At 46.1% G+C, this 17,288-nt stretch overlaps 1 protein-coding gene across 1 annotated transcript in view; it reads left to right on the top strand.

Annotated features, from left to right (window-relative positions):
- The window catches only part of LOC121458466 (gamma-aminobutyric acid receptor subunit rho-2), a 36,304-nt gene extending 26,873 nt beyond the window's left edge, over window positions 1-9,431 (top strand). Inside the window, exons 5-9 of the mRNA XM_041667778.1 lie at window positions 433-515; window positions 681-821; window positions 1,939-2,091; window positions 3,087-3,283; window positions 8,716-9,431. Of these exons, the coding sequence (XP_041523712.1) occupies window positions 433-515; window positions 681-821; window positions 1,939-2,091; window positions 3,087-3,283; window positions 8,716-9,027 (886 nt within the window). The 3' untranslated portion in view covers window positions 9,028-9,431. The remainder of the gene's footprint in view (window positions 1-432; window positions 516-680; window positions 822-1,938; window positions 2,092-3,086; window positions 3,284-8,715) is intronic.
- Window positions 9,432-17,288: the final 7,857 nt, after the last annotated feature.

Raw genomic sequence — 17,288 nt, 5'->3', positions numbered from 1 at the left:
TGCTATTGCAGACTGGCTTTGGTGCGAGCTTGGTGGTTCAAGGGTCCTTATTCCTGGCCTGCTCATATGAGTCTCCAAAATTAATGCTAGTACCAGATGGGCTCTTATCTTGGGTGGACGATGGTGCTGGCCTCGCTTTCCAGGCATCTCTGAGGGAGGCTGTCCTGCTGGCTGAGGTGGTATAAGAGAAGGGTGCAAGCATGGGCAATTAGCAGCCAGCACCCCCACTCCCGCAGCTGGGGGACAGCAAGCCCAATAAAGGACCCCCACCAGGGTCCCAGAAGACAAAGGCTCTAGTTACGTTTCCATGGCTTAGATGCCTGATGCATGGTGGTGACCCAGCAAGGGCGGTGTTCCGGGTCTTCCTCAGCGTGGGCAGAGCCTGGGCTGATGGTCCACCCTCAAGCCAGCTCATGTCTCTGTGTCATGCAGAATTACGGTCACCGCCATGTGCAACATGGACTTCAGTCACTTCCCCCTGGACTCCCAGACCTGCTCTTTGGAGCTAGAGAGCTGTAAGTGTCCACGAGTTCTTGCCTTTGCCTTCCCCTCTCCCGTCTCATGCCCCCGGAGGGCTGTGTGCTGGAGAACTGCACCCTGCGGTAACAGCTGTTCACCCAGGCACAGAGTGTCCGTAAGAGGGTAAAGGTGTCGACTTCACTTGTCTTCCTCTCCCCAAGATGCGTACACAGATGAAGATCTGATGCTGTACTGGAAGAATGGGGACGAGTCCCTGAAAACGGATGACAAGATCTCCTTGTCCCAGTTTCTGATTCAGAAATTTCACACAACTTCCAGACTGGCCTTCTACAGCAGTACTGGTAGCTAATTTCCGTCATAGTGAGACTCAAATGTGGAAGAAACACATTTGAGTCTTCCAGCCTTAACCCTTCCCACGCTCAGCAAATAGAATTTTGATTTGACTATTCAAATAAAACAGTCCCAAATAGCACTTATTTTATATTTTATATATTATTATTATTAATTATTTTGGTTTTTCAACACAGAGTTTCATGGTGTAGCCCTTCCTGTCCTGGAGCTCACTCTGTAGACCAGGCTGGTCTGGAACTCACAGAGCTCCGCCTGACTCTACCTCCTGAGCACAGGGATTAAGGCATGTGCCACCATTGCCTGGCCTTCAAATATCACTTTTTAAGAGCAGGAAAGACCCTGCTGGGGCTGGTGGTGTGAGTCACGGGTAGCACAGTCACTGCTAGGCCCTGGGTTCAGCTGCCAGCAGGAAAAATCAAAGTGTAGTTAAGATACGATAAGAAATACTTTTCCCTGCACGGCTGTGATGGCAAATAAGGCCACAGAAGAGCCTGCCAAACACAGCCCACTCTTACACAGTCAAACTCTTTATACAGCTATTGATCGGGGGTTCTCAGAGTGCACAATGAGTTGGTACTATAGCATCAGGTTTATCCCCAAGTAAAGGACCCCAGGAGGAGGATGGAGTGTCGGAATTAGAAGCGATGCCAGACTTCCGAGTTTTGTGAACAGCCTGCTTCTGTGCTGGTGTGACCGAGGGAGTGCCAGCCAGGCCCAGGGTGAGAGCCCGTCTCTTCCAGCTCCTGACCCAGCAACACTGGCCTCAGAACATAGAAAACCACTCTACCTTCTTAAACTCCCGAGCAGAGACACAGCCGTAGTTTGCAAGTGATAAACTACGAAGTAAATCTGTGCTTCCTTCTATGCTTTCCCCAAATTGCTGGGGAAAGTTAGGTCAGACTTCATAAGAGTGTGTACTAGGTGGTTATTGCAGCAAGGGCTCGCATGTTAGGAGAGAAGGCATTGTATCACGCCTGCGGAACTTCCTTTCTGTAGTTGGTGAGCAGTGCCGGGGAATAAGGGTTCCGGGGAATAAGGGTTCCAGGGAATATGGGTTCCGGGGATGCTCTGGCGGGAACCTCACTCCTTCTTCCTGTGTCCCCCCAGGCTGGTATAACCGACTCTATATCAACTTTACTTTACACCGCCACATCTTCTTCTTCTTGCTCCAAACCTATTTCCCCGCCACCTTGATGGTCATGCTATCCTGGGTGTCCTTCTGGATCGACCACAGAGCTGTGCCTGCCAGAGTCTCACTGGGTAAAAGTACTTGATAAGGCATGGGAGGATGCTTTTGGTCTTTCAGCTGATCGCTAGGTAGCGGAGAATTAAACTCCTGGGCTGGGCATGGTGGCTCAGTCACCTAATCCCAGCACTCAGGCTGGAGCTGGAAGACTATAAGTTTGAAGCCAACTTGGGCTACTTAGAGAGACCTTTAGAAAAAAAAGTAAAGTAAATCTTTAGAATTCTTACCTGTGAGCTTGTGAGTTGAAGGGGAACTTTCCTGCCTTTGCCTCCTCTATCTATACTGTGAAAACCTGGGGAACTATCATTGTACCCCTCAGTCTGCATCAATTCAAAGGTGGAGCCAATCTGGAAACCCCAACCTTTTCATGCCAGTATGAGAATGAAGTACTAAAATGTCAATGAACGAGTCGGCAAATGCCAACAATTATTTTGTAAACTCTAGCGCCTTGCTGGCTTGGACAGTCCAAGACTGGAGGCAGGCGGTTCCTGGGGTGAGGGCTGTGTTCTGGCTTCTGCCAGACCCTGAATTCCAAAGGGAAAATTTACAATCCAGCCTTGCAATTCAGATAAAATCAGGGTGGACCCTGACAAATGGGAGAACTTATCAGGCAAACCACAGTGGAGAAGAACGGGACAGAGCTTAATAAATGTGGCTTAGACAAGGGGAATTAACTAACTGTGCTTGTCCCTTCAGAGGTGTTCTTGAGTCAGTGTTGAATTCCACACCACAAATGGTCACTCATGAGACATGACCTTGTCAGACACATCACAGAAACCCAGACTCCCCAGGTGACTGAAAGCAGGCAGCTATTTCTTGAGTTCTGGAAGGGGGTGAGTCAGGGAAGGCCTGATTGTTTAGGAAGCAAGGCCTCACTCCTCTACCGGGTGGAAATACGTCCAGGAAACTTCTCACCTGATTTAAAGAGACAGAGAAAGTGAAATCGTGTCTGTGGGATGTGGGCACACCTCTGGGGTGGGGCAGCACCTGAACTAAGATGGTTTTACAGGCATCATGACAGTGCTGACCATGTCCACCATCATCACGGGCGTGAATGCCTCCATGCCCCGAGTGTCCTACATCCGGGCCGTGGACATCTACCTCTGGGTCAGCTTCGTGTTTGTGTTCCTCTCAGTGCTGGAGTACGCGGCTGTCAATTACCTGACCACAGTGCAGGAACAGAAGGAACAGAAGTTTCGAGAGAAGGTGAGGAGACTTCGATCCTTTTCTCTTGTAAGCTGGGCTAGAGTTTGGATGAGAATTAGTTCCTTGGTTGGGTGGGGACAGTTAGGAGGGGCCAATGCCTGTGGAAAGAGGGACATTAATGCCAAAGTGTGAACAGTTCTCTTCTTGCCCTGCTGGGACGGAAATTGTGGGTAGGCGAGAAGCTCTTTAAGTGTGGTGTATGGTACCATTTGCATTCCTCGACCTTGACAGCAAGTGTCAGCAGCAGGCATGCAGGAGCCGCAGCAGGCACCGCCATCTAGTGCTCCAACCCTAAGATCCAAAACTGTTTCTTTTTCATGCAGTATAGCTTGATCATGGATTCCCCTTACCCATTTCCTCCCAGCCCCTCCCCCACCTCTCAGCCAACTCAACTTTATATTCTTCTCCACCCCCCCCCCCCCCCCCCCCCCCCCCCCCCCCCCCCCCGCCCAATTCTCTCTTTCTTTTTAAAAAACAAAGCCAGGCAGTGGTGGCACACACCTTTAATTCCAGCACTTGGAAGGCAAAAGCAGGGAGATCTCTGAATTCAAGGTCAGCCTGGTCTATAAAGTAAGTTCCAGGACTGCCAGGGCTACCCATAGAAACCCTGTCTCAAACAAACAAACAACAAAAACCCGTTCAAAAAAACAAGAAACACCCTCTCAAAATCCCCCACAAAATCTGACACCATAATATACAAACAAAATACCAATAAGACAAAAGGAAAAAATGCCCAAACAAAGCAAAATAAAACAAGCAGTCTACAAAAATACTACTGTGTTTTTTATGTTGCTGCTGATCATAAGCGATAGGCTAATAGATTTCTGAGACTCCGATGGTGGAAACTAATTTTTCCTTGCCAGTGGATATCAATTACAGATAGCTTTTTGGTTAGGCATGTGAGCCCCTGTCCACTTCCCCCTTTCAGTGCGGGGACCCCAATCTGGCCTGAACTTTGCGCAAGCCTTGTGCATCCTGTCACAGTCTCTGTGAGTCCTTTTCCGACTGGAAGACACGGGTTCCTGAGAGTCTTCCATCGCCTGTGGTTTTTACAATCTGCTGTCCTCTCTTTCACGTAGATCCCTGAACCCTGGGGGAAAGTCTGATGAAGGCATCCCATTTAGGACTGAGTGCTCCAAATTCTCTCACTTTGTACACTGTGCTGTTGAGGGTCTCTATGGTAATTATCATTACTGCGAGAAAAAGCTTCTCTGATGATGGCTGAGTGAGACCCTGATCTGTGGATATAGAAGAATGCCCTCAGGACTCATTTTATTTCTATGTTCTTTAGCATTTGGTTTTTACCTAGGCCGATGGCCTATCGAGTTTCAGGTTCTTGGTCACTTTAGCAATATGTGCATGGAGTGAGCCTTAAATCCATACAATCAGAATGTCGGTAGATACTTCTGTAACTATTGTACCACTATGGTGCCAGTATATCTTGCAGACAGGTCTCTCTTGTAGGTCACAGGGTTTACGGTTGGGTTGAAGACTATCTTTCTCCTCTGGTAGCATGTACAATACCTTCTAGTACCATGAATGCTAGTCAGTAGGGGTGCAACTTCTAGTTAGGTGTCAACAAGACTCTTCCATGTTCAATGAGTTATATAAGTGTTGTCCTCAGCAATAGGGCCTTACCTTCTGGTTGTGGAGAGTGACCGTAGCCTGTGATGTTTGGGGTTTCTAGGAGGCTCTTTGGCCAAAGAGCCAATGACCCAACAATATGTAAACCATTCCTGGTACTGTTTTTTTTTTAAATTTTTGTACCATAATATGTCTAGTTGGACACTGTCGCCCTCATTATTTGGTGTCTTTGTTTATATTTCTTTTATATATGTATTATTTTAGGAAACTTCTACAGTAGTAGTTCCCATATGATTTTCAAATAATTAGTGCTAGTTATCCCTCCCTACATTCCTTCCTTTTTCCTATCAGCCTTCCTATTTAATCTTATTCCAATTTCTTCTTTGTCTCTCCATAAAAATGTATTCTATTTCCCCTTCCTTGGGAGACCCTCTCCTCCCCACTAGTCCCTTCCCAAGTCCCCAACCTCTGTGGTTATCCAGATTGTGGCATGTATATTGAAGGCTTTAAAGCTAACATGTACATATAAGAGAAAACATACAATATTTGTCTTTTGGGGTCTGGGTTACCTTACTCAGGAATTATTATTATTATTATTATTATTATTTTTGAATTTTCGAGACAGGGTTTCTCCGTAGCTTTTTGGTTCCTGTCCTGGAACTAGCTCTTGTAGACCAGGCTGGTCTTGAACTCACAGAGATCCACCTGCTTCTGCCTCCCGAGTGCTGGGATTAAAGGCGTGCGCCACCACCGCCTGGCAGGAAGAATTATTTTTTAACTCCACCCATTTCCTTACAAATTTTGTAACTTCATTTTTCTTAACAGCTGAATAATAGTCCATTGTGAAATGTACCTCGACTTTCATTATCTGTTTATTAGTTGAACATCTAGACTGTTTCCAGTTTCTGGCTGTTATGAATAGAGCAGCAATGAGCATGATTGATCAAGTGTCTCTGTAGTAGGATGGAGAGTATTTTGGGTATATGTCCAAGAGTTGTATGGCTGGATATTGACGTAGATATATTCTCCACTTCCTGATGAACCACCACGCAGATTTTTGTAGTGGTTGTATAAGCTCACACTCCCACCATCAGTAGGTAACCTGTTCACCAACTCCTCACATTCTCACCAGCGTGGATTGCCATTTTATTTATTTATTTGTTTATTTATTTTCTTTTTATTTTTTTGTATGTTGGTGTTTTGCATGAATGGATGTCTGTGTGAGGGTGCTGGATCCCCTGCTACTGGAAGCACACAGACAGCTGTGAGTTGCCATACGGGTGCTGGGCATCAAACCCGGGTCCTCTTGAAGAGCAGCCAGGGCTCTCAACCACTGAGCCATCCCTCCGGCTCCTGCCATTTGCTTAACTGATCTTAGCCAATCTGATTGAGGTAAGGTGAAATCTCAAAGAACTTTTAATTTGCATTTCGCTGATGACTAAGGTTATTGAACATTTAAGTGTTTCTCAGCCATCTGTATTTCACCTTTTGAGAACTTTCTGCTTAGTTCTCTACCTCACTTTTTAAATTGGGTTGTTTTCTTGATGTTCAGGGCTTTCTAGTTTTTTTTTTCAGATATGTTTTAGATATTAATCTTTTATCAGATATATAACTGATAAAGATCATTTCCCAATCTGTAGCCTGAGACATTTTCCAAATGATAATGTCCTCTGTCATACAGAAACTTTTCAGTTTCCTGAGGTCCTGTTTATTAATTGTTCCCAGTGCCTGTGCCGTTGGTGCCCTGTTCAGAGAGTCCTTTCCCAGGCCAGTGAGTTCAGGTCTGTTCCCCGTTTTTCATCAGATCCAGAATATCAGGTCTTATGCTGAGATCCAGCTGGACTTGATAGGTATGGCTCATTTGCATTCCTCTACATGCATCCATGCTGTTTGACCAGCTCCATTCTTGCTGACGATGCTGTCTTTTCTCCAGTGTGTACTTTTGACTTCCTTATTAAAGATTAGGTATCCACAAGTATACGAATATGTGGTGTGTGTGTGTGTGTGTGTGTGTGTGTGTGTGTGTGGACTATAGCCCTATGGTGATGAGCTCTGGGATGGTGGTATCACCAGCAGTTCTTTTATTATTCAGGGTTGTCTTAGCTGTCCTGTTTTGTTAGTCATTTGTTTCCATATGAGGCTGAAAATTGTTTTTTCGATACCTGTGAAGAACCATGTTGGAATTTTGATGGGGTTTGTGTGGCATCTGTAGATCTGTAGATTGCTTTTTGTAGAATGGCCATCTTCACTATATTAATCCTACCAATTCCTGAGCAAGGGAGAGCCTTCCACCTCCTGGTGTCTTCTTCAATATCTTGCAGCTTTAATTAAACAAGTCTTTCACTTGCCTGATTAGTGTTATCTCAGTCTATCTATCTATCTATCTATCTATCTATCTATCTATCTTTCATCTATTCTGAAAGGTACTATTTCCCTGATTTCTTTCTCCATCGATCATTTGTATATAGGAAAGCCATTGATTTTTGTGTATCACCTCTGCGTCCTGCTCCTTTGCTAAAAATATTTATCAGCTGTATACATTTCCAGATGGAGTCTTTTATGTCTAAAATCATTTCATCTGCAAATAAGAATACTTAAGCAATGAGTTACACCCCCAGGCTTCCCGAAGCTCCTTTCTGACTGATGCTCTGCAAACATTAGCCAAGTGTGAATTAAGGCTAAGTCTTCACTCTTGGGTTCCCTAGACGTGCTGTCCTTCCAACACTGTAGTCTATCACATTGGGCTGTAACGTGCAATGCAAACAAGACATTTCCTACAGGAATGCTGTATTAACCACAGTACAAAGCCCTGAGCTCAGTCCCCTGGCGACACCACACACACACACCCTGACTTACTGTCCCAGAGAAGTAAGTACCCAGTGAGAACTTACTTCACACATTCAGGACAAACTCTTTTAACAGCAACAGTGTGTGTCCAGTTTGGGCTAGTGCCCAAAGGAAGCCACCTCTATATAGAAATTATCTGGGGCTTATCTAGGTTTTGAGTTATTTTATATGTGATGTCATCTGCTCTGTTAAGTCCCAGGCCCAAGTTAAGGTTAGAACAATTAACCGTGTTTCACAGAGACAGAAATTCCAAGGTTTGGTTGTTTGGACAGGGTTTTCCCTGTGTAGCTTTGGAACCTGCCCTGGTACTCACTCTGTAGCCCAGGCTGGCCTCAAATAAAACTCACAGCTATCCACCTGCCTCTGCCTCCTGAGTGCTGGGATTAAAGGCATGCACCACCACCGCCTGACCTCAGTTCAGAAGTTTCATCCACTATTGTCATGGTAGCACGCAGACATGGTGCTGGAAAAGGAGCTGAGAGTCCTGTATCTTGATCCATAGGCAGTAGAAGCAACTGTGTGCCATACTAGGTGTAGCTTGAGCCTACAAGACCTCAAAGCCCACCCCCACAGTGATACACCTCCTCCAGCAAGGATGCACCTACTCCAACAAAGCCATACTTCCTAATAGGACCACTCCCTGAGGGCACCATTTTCTTTCAAACCATCATAGTGTCTGTCTTAATGAGCTTCCCTGAAGGATGGAATGTTTCAGTTGTGAGGAAACTGCTACATAACAGCAGAACCACTTGGAAGATTTAAGCCAGCTTAGAGACAGTGTGCAATGCAGCCAGTGTAAAGAATTGCTGGACTCGGTGCTCTCCGAGGTCCTCAGAACTTCACCTGTCTGGACGTCAGAGTGGCAATGGGTTGTCCCTCTGTAACCAGGCCGCTTTCTCTCCCCATCTTCAGGACGCCAGAGTGGCAATGGGTCGTCACTTTGTAACCAGGCCACTTCCTCTCCTCAAGCTCTAACTGAGCCTTTTGCTTGCTGCCCATAGATTCCATGCGCGTGTGGAATGCCTCACTCAAGAACCATGACGCTGGATGGAAGTTACAGTGAGTCTGAGGCCAACAGCCTGGCTGGCTACCCAAGAAGCCACATTCTGCCAGAAGAAGAAAGACAAGACAAAATCGTGGTCCATTTGGCCCTTAACAGTGAACTGGCAACCTCCAGAAAGAAAGGCCTTCTCAAAGGTCAAGTGGGGCTCTACATCTTCCAGAACACCCACGCCATTGACAAATACTCCAGGTTGATATTTCCAGCCTTCTATATATTTTTCAACCTAATTTATTGGTCAGTGTTTGCCTAGGGATTCCAAGGCTGTGTCTAGGACAGGGCGTGGCCAACTCTCGGTGGACACATGGACCTAATGACCACACTTCCTGCACCAGGCCAAGCAGCTGCTCCTGGCTTGGAGGAGCCCAGGGACCTCCAGCTGCCCTCACCCCCGTATCGGTGGATCTTTTCCTCGTTCATGCTGTGTTCCACATCACACACTCCCCCCTCTCAACAGCGCTGTCCTTTGTTCTATGTGAACTTGTTCCCAAGAACTTCCCCCACGCCTACTTAATAAAAGACTCAAAGGCCTCCCGAATGTTCTGAGATGCTCAGTAAGTGAAGAAAGAAAATGAAGGACAAACTATAGGGGGCATTCTGGGTAAGAAACTGGGTGCAAAAGTCTGTGAACTCATTCAGTTGGATTAAGTGCCTACATTGGAGGGAAAAGCTCTCAGAACGGAGACGGGAAGTGATTTGGCTTAAACAAAACTGGCAACCAGCATGATTTTATAAATGCTAGAGGAAATTATTCATTTCCCTCTTCATTCAGTCATTCATTAACACGGAGTCCCCACCCTGTGTCCAGTCGTCTTTTCCTTTGCTGAGCCTCTCTAAGCAATACCCATTCTACATACATAGTGTACGTCTGTGTCCTCTTTCCCCCTCTGCCTCACTCACCCACAGACCCATTCTGCTTCCTGCTGGTTTTACTCTAGGTTTGTCTAGAAAAGCATTTCCAGGCTCTTGCGAGATTCTCATGAAGCCAGCTCAGTGCTGCCCCCTCGAGGCATCCTTGTGGAATGTACCGAGGGCTGAGACTATACCAGGACTTGAGTATTGGAGAAAGCACAGTGTGATGGAGAGAGGGGAACGGGGTCTGCAGTGGAAATCTAGTCAGATACCCCACTTCCTGTTTCGAGTTCCTCCCCTTCTTCCTCAGCAAGATAGTGTCCTTGATCATCATCATCATTATCATTATCCCCGTGTCTGCATCCAGCTACCACCCTAGAGATCCCACCCACTCCAAGAAGGGCCCACACCCTAGAGTGACTTACCCCTCACTTCTAGAAGTGGCTGTTTCTTCTACTGCCACTGAGTGAACATTAAGACAGTAGTCTGGCTCGTTTAGCTGACACTAAATTGTGGGAGCAGATGACCAGAAAATTTAAGGTAATCTCTACCAGAATTTTGGGTGGTACAAAGGATATGATTTTGATAAGAGGCTTTTTAAGTTAAGGCATTTGGGGTCAGAAGGTTGTCTTTGAGGAGCAGAGGGAATCTCCCCCTCCAGATCCTTGCTTACTAACGGACGTCGCGTTACCCTCTTTCTTACTGTCCCTACCAGCTTCCTGTAAAGGGCTGGGTAGCTAGCTAGTCAAGAGCAGAAAAGTGATCCTCAAAGTGGGGCAAAATCTTGCTTCAAATTAAGTATGCTCCAGATTGCAGAGTCTGCTGCAGGGCAGGGTTTAGTCCTGAGGACAAGGCACACAGGAATATCAGAACCTCCCTGGATTCCAAGCCAGGGAGGGGCCTGATGCCGCTGTGTGATCTTCTCGCTCCCGCTCCCTCAGCGTGACTGGGCTCTCACATCTTGGTTCCTTCTCCGGGATCACTCCCCACCGCCTGTCCTCTATTTCCTTACATAGATACCTTGTGTCCACTGGTTCCAGTCACTCCTTTCAATGGTCCCTTGCCCATGCTAAAGACTCACCATCTCTAGCTACCAGCCTTGACCCCAGCTGTAGCTTCTAGCCCACCAGTTCAGAGGCTGTGGGATAGAGCAGTATCAGCCAGACTGGTCTAGGTTCCACTGTGGCATACATTGCCTTAGGTGGCTGCAAGCTCAGTAAGCTTCTGAGGCTACCCTGAGATTTAAGAACTCTCGAGAAGGACTCACGGAACTCAGACGGAACTCAGACGAACCATTATCTTCATGATTACCATGTATTACCATATTGTAGAGCTAGAACCAGCAAAGGAAGAGGTGTCCAGGAAAGGGTCTGGGAGAGCAAGTGCAGAACTCTAAAATGTTCTCTCCTCTTGGATCTATATCAATTGTGCTTGTTTTCCCCAGCAATGATGCGTATCCAGGAAAAGTCAACCTGCTCATCAAAGTGTACACACGTTTTAGGGAAGCTTGGTGTAGCTGATGGTCCACATGACCCATCTTAGTCTGCAGCCTTGCTGGAAGTTGAACAGGTCCCCAGGGCACAAGGTATCTGATGGTGTTTCTCGAGACTGCAAAGTTCAGGAACACGGAGCTCAGTTAATCCTGTCTCCTAGCTGTCTCCTGTAGTAGCTGCTTTTGTGTTGTAACAGAAGTAACTGAAAAGAAGAACGGTTTGTTTCATTGTTCTTGTCTGGCATCAAGGGGAAGAGTTCATACTGGCAGGAATGGCTGAGGCTACTCAAATTGGTGGATCTTGTGCTCAGAGCAGAAACCTCGGGCAGAGACATGTGCAGATAAAGCCTTTGAAGCCAACCTTTCCAACCGTTGTGACCATATGCTAGCCAAGTCACATGTCCCAGAGATTCCACGGTCTCCTAAAACAGTGCTACCAGCTGGGACAGAGAATTCAGACATGTGAGCCTCTGGGAGACATCTATATTCAGACTGTAGCACCTCCTCTTTGGGACCTGAGCCCTGCCGGAGCTGGACTCTTGAAGGCATAAGTCATAAACAATGCCACACCAGTTTGGAATTATGATTAATAGGGTGGTATTTATTTAAAGGGGAAAAAACTTACAGATCACTGTCAGCCCTCTGCGCAACCAGGAAGTGAGTCTAGTCGCCGGCGGAGCAGGAAGTGAAGAGAGAGAGGAGAGTTAAGTGGCCGCTTTTTTAAAGGGAGAGAGACCACGCCCCAATGGGCTGGTATCTCAGCGGCGATAGGCTGGAGGAGTGGGAGGACCTCCCTTAACAGACTCTGACAATAGGGACTTGGCTCTTGGTTGTGATGGTAATTCATTCACACACTCTCTGATATGGTAGCCGTGGGCTGTTGGGAGCTTTGAATCCCCACCTCCCCTGATCCTGAATTTCTGGTAAACTACTTGTAATGCTTGCAGCTGCTCTGAGCACGAGACCCTCAGGAGTTCCTGATGGCAGGGGAGTGGTTTCTGGTGCATTTGGCTGGGGCATGGCTATCAGTTAAGGATCTCTATAGAAGCGGCTCTGGTACACAATAAAGGAGGCAATCTGGCATCAAGGATGATCCGTGTCTCTGTCTGTGTGTCTTTGTGTGTTTCAATCTCCAGCCCCTTGCCCAGTTCATGAACTGTATGGTAGCACATAGAGCGCAGACAGGCATGGTGTGCTACAGCACATCTAAATTTAATTAATTAAAGTTAAATAAAGTTGAAACTTGGTTCTCAGTGGCACTAACTTTACTTCAGGCTTTCTGTTCTGTAGCCCCAAATCCCTGTGGTTTCTTGCGGGACAACACAGGTCTGTAGAACATTTCATAAAGGTAGAAAGTTTCTTAGAGCTGTGGTTCTTCACCTTCCTAATGCTGCGACCCTTTAATACAGTTCCTCATGCTGTGGTGACTCCAACCATAAAATTATTTTAGTTGCTACTTTGTAACTGTAATGTTGCTATTGTTATGAATCATAATGTAAATGTTTTGGAGATAGAGGTTTGCCAAAGGGGTTGTGACCCACGGGTTGAGAACCACTGCCTTGGATGAAAGGATCACCCTGTGTAGACAGACGGGAGGAGGAGGGAAAGCTTGGAGATGCATAACAAAGGCCATTTGGGTAGGTGGTTTCAGCTGGTTCCCAGGCTGCAGGAAGGACAGGTGTTAGGACTCATGGTAGGTCTCCACCATAGTCGTGCCAATGACGACTCCCTGGCTGGCCCTCCATAGATCTGCCTGGCCAAGACCACCGGATTAGATGCATTGTTTGGGCTGAAAGTCATTGACTCCACCTCGCTCTGCTTCTGACTACATTGTCTTCATAAACTGCGGCTCGTAACGAAGCTGCCCATTCACAGAGCAGATAAAAAAAACTTTTGACTAGTAACGGGGATGAAGCCTACAGCGAACATTCAGAATTCAAAGTGATTCCGTTGTGTGGGATCATGACACCGCAACACCATTGTGTTTCACAGACGCCTTGCGATCTAATAGTCTGACTCTGCCTGAGAAAACGGGAGGAGGCGAAACTGGAAACAGTGGTGGGAGAAGAAGACGGTGCTGAGGAAATACTGAGAAGACAGAAGAATGAGCGTTTGTTACGGGGCATTTGAATGGTGCTTTATTTCAAGGAATCTAAGATATACTTAGATATGATATACACTTCGAATTTATGTACCCCAAGAAAGAAAATAATGCTGCTAATTGTATGTGGCATGATTAATATTAAATTGTGAAAAAAACCATATTAGAATAATAAAAGAAAAAGATGTTATTAAAAAATGAATGGTTGGGTACATTTCACAGGTACCAGAGAGTTCCACCATCTTCAGGAGTTCATGTTGGAAATGGGGTGGGGGGAGGGTAAGCCAGTAGGAAACACCGCAGTCACTGAGGAGTGTGAGCTACAGAGAGTGGGCTGAGAGGAGGGACTGGTCACAGGACTGGGGAAGTACTGCTTTCAGGTTTTGGGGGGTTGGGCAGTGCTGGAATCTGGGATTGAACCAGGTGGCAATTTTTCAGCAATGGATAGGCATGCTTTTATGGCAGCGTGGGGCTTAACACTGCAGAGGGAAAGAGCAGGGATGTTCAGGGGACAATAAGTACATGCCTATATGATATGCAAAAGAGACTGGATCCGAAAGGTAAGTTTGGACCAAGAAGGATTTTGAGTAGGGAAAAAATATTGTGGGTAACTTATTTGCCAATAGAATATAACCTTGTATTTTAATCCTGGTTAGGTGCTGGTGGCATAAACGGTGCAAATAAAATACCAAAGGGCTCATAGAGTGAAAGCCGGCAAGCCTGGGGACTCACAGGGTTGAGGTGGGACACACTATGTCCCTTCACCCCCGGGTCACCTCAGGACCTGTCTCTATTCTCACCCTCTTCAAATGGGTTCTCTTTCCCTGAGGGTGTGGGCAGAAGAGAGGGAGGTGGTCATGAAAGTCTGTGACCACAGCCTTCTAGTTCCAAGGTGCTGGGGGAAGGAGCTCTCTACTTAGACTAAACCCAGGGAAGGAATTTGACATGTCTGATCTGGGCCATGTCTGCAGAAGAATGCTCATGGTTCATTCTAGTTTATGTGTATGAGTTAGAACCCTTCTAAACTACCTTTATTTGGATCACCCTTTCCATAAACAGCTGTAGAAGGAAGAGCATGAATTTTAAAAGTGAGGGAACCGTTGAAGGGAAAAAGATTATAACAACAGAAAGTTCATGCTGAGTTCAGCTGTGTGTAAACTGTTCTCACAGAGGACGGGGAGTGTGACAAGAAAACAGGGGTGTCAGATCCAAAGCCTAGTGCTGGTCTCCGGTAGGGAGGCAGATAAAGAGTTAGGACTATGGACTACCGGGCAGTGGTGGCACACCCTGCACCTCTTTAATCCCAGCACTTGAGAGACAGAGGCAGGGGATCTCTGTGAGTTCATAGGCTAGCTTGGTATACAAAGTAAGTTTGGGGACAGTGAGAGCAGTTATATAGAGAAACCCTGTCTTCAAAAAAAAAATCAAAACAAAAAAACAAAAACAAAACCCAACAACAACAAAAGGATTACTAGACTGTGTGAGGGCTGTGAAACGGGAAGCTGAGTCTGTGTGTGAAGGAGCAGGGTCCAGTACAGGAGCGTCAGCCAACAGAAGGTTGCTGTCACACCTGGTACTGGAACTGTGAAGGGAGCAGAGACAGGCTGGCGCTATCACATTGAAAAAGGTGCCGGCGGTAACCAGAAACACCAAGAAGAGTGACAGCTGCTCAGTGGGCAAGGCATTGACCCTCCTCTTGACCACACAGTAGGAATGCCCAGAGGATGATGCTACTTATGGGAGGGCTGTTTTTGATTTTTTGTTTGTTTGTTTTTCCGAGACAGGGTTTCTCTGTAGCTTTGGGGCCTGTCCTGGACCTAGCTCTTGTAGATCAGGCTGGTCCCAAACTCACAGAGATCCTCCTGCCTCTGCCTCACAAGTGCTGTGATTAAAGGCATGCGCCACCACCGACTGGCTCTGTTTTTGATTCTTACTCTTGGACAATAATTTTAAAAAAAATAAAATAGTGGCATACTTGTTCTGAATGCAAGTTGTCTTCTCAATGGTGCTTCCCCTAAACTGTAAAAAAAAATAACAATATAAATAAATAAATATAATATTGGGATTTATTGGAGGCCTTGAGTACCAGCCGCAATACCCTCTCAGAGCTCAGAATTGAATGTTTATGGCAGGTGAGGATCTGAGGGTAAAAGCATTAACTTAAGAACATTACCTCTACATGTTATTTATTTTTTGTGCAAGGGGAAAAAGTGAAGAGAAAAGGTGAGGAGAAGAAAGGAAAGAAAAAGGAAAAGAAAAAAGGAGAATAAGGGGAAGAAGTAGAAGAAGTAGCAAGGAGAAGAAGATCTGCACGAGGTTTCTAGTTTTTACAGACATAGTTGGAAAATTCCATATTCAAGGACAATGATTATATATATATATGTCATATATATATGTGTGTGTGTGTGTGTCACAAAGAGGGCAGGTAGAACCTGACAAAACAATACTCCAGAACAGGTGACCTGACCCAGGAAAGAGCCAGCATTCTAGGGGAAATACCTGACATTCCAAACCATTAGATAAAGTTACTAAACATCCCCGAATCCTGGATTCACTCATTCTCCTCAACCAATCTTCCTTGTGATAACCAGCTTCGGGAACACCCAGATTTGTTTGTTACAAAGGTGGGGCACGCTGTCTTCCTGCTCAGTGCCTGTCTTCTATAGAAATTTCTATGTGATCTCTTAGCAGGTAATTTTTTGGAATTGACTCTATGTAAATTTGACTGCTAGAACAAAGAGTCAATGCCATTGCTCCGAGGCCTCAAGACGTGTGTGTGTGTGTGTGTGTGTGTGTGTGTGTGTGTGTATTGGGGGGGGGGACTGGAGCAAGGTCATTCTGCTGCCCTTGCAGAAGTCACACTGTTGAAGTATTCTGGGAATGAATCCCATTTTAAAGGAATTATAAAGAATCATGGCCTCACAAGGTTTTCACAGTGACTTTTCCAAAAGACAAGTGCTCCATAGTTGTACTCTTGTGGGTCTGCCTTTATGAATCTGTCGACTATTCATTACTGTATCTTCTTGTGGGCTCCAGCAGGGATGGAGGGCAGTGGTATAGGAACAGTGCTTATGACTGGGTCATCAGGTCCCTGCCTCAGACCTTGGAAGTACTTGTGCTAGCCTCTATCCCCCACACGTTGGGTGGACACCATCTCAACTTTTGCCCCTTTAACCACTTAGTTTTTTAAAAGGCAAAAACAGTGGTGAGAGCTCCTATAGAAAGACCTGGATAAATCCAGACCTCCCCAGCAGGAAGAAAATAGCCAAAAATCCAAGCAGGAAGAGAAGAATCAAAAATCTAGGATTAGCTGGTTCAGTGACTGTGTTTCAGGAACTAGCTGAAGGTAAAGTTAGAGTTTCCCCCTTGTGATTTTAGGAACTAGCTGATTATGACCTTGAGTGATCTTGAGAGGCAGGGAGTTGTCTCCTTGTGACTTTCTGTGACACCCTCCCTGCCCCTATTATTGGGCTGTGGTTTCTTCCTATAAAAACCCCTTCTCCAGGTCACTCGGGATCAAACTCTTCCCTGTGTGGGTTATGAGTCTCGGCCTCAGTACACTGGTTCCCGTCTCATCTCATTATTAAAGCCTCGTGTGATTGCAGCAAGGACGGTCTCTTGTGAGTTACTGGTGGGGGTCGTTGTTATCCCGAGACTTGAGTGAGAGTCTCCCCTGCACTGGGGATCTTTCACTATCACCCACCCTCTTGTGCCAATAAATCAAGCGCTGCCCACTGTTAGAACAGGGAGGGGTGAGCCGGGAACAGCTGGAAGGACTTTCTGGAAGACAGTGCACAGCTTTAGCTGTCTACCCTTGAGTTTCTGTCTTGTTTAACCTCATGATGAGTGCGGGTGTGGTCTGCTGGAGAGCCAACCCAGGACCTGATACACTGAAAAGTTTCTACCTGTTGACATTCTATAGGTCTCTGAAAGAAAATACATGAATCTGGTGGAATTCAATGACATCACACATCTTTTTTAAGGTTTATTTATTTATTTATTTACTTTTTTTTTTTTTGAGACAAGGTTTCTCTGTAGCTTTGGTCCCTGTCCTGGAACTAGCTCTTGT

The sequence above is a fragment of the Microtus oregoni genome, unplaced genomic scaffold, assembly GCF_018167655.1.
Source record: "Microtus oregoni isolate MIOR12 unplaced genomic scaffold, Mior012 000017F_ref0000208, whole genome shotgun sequence".
NCBI lineage: Eukaryota > Metazoa > Chordata > Mammalia > Rodentia > Cricetidae > Microtus > Microtus oregoni.
This window is presented reverse-complemented; position numbering and strand designations above follow the sequence as displayed.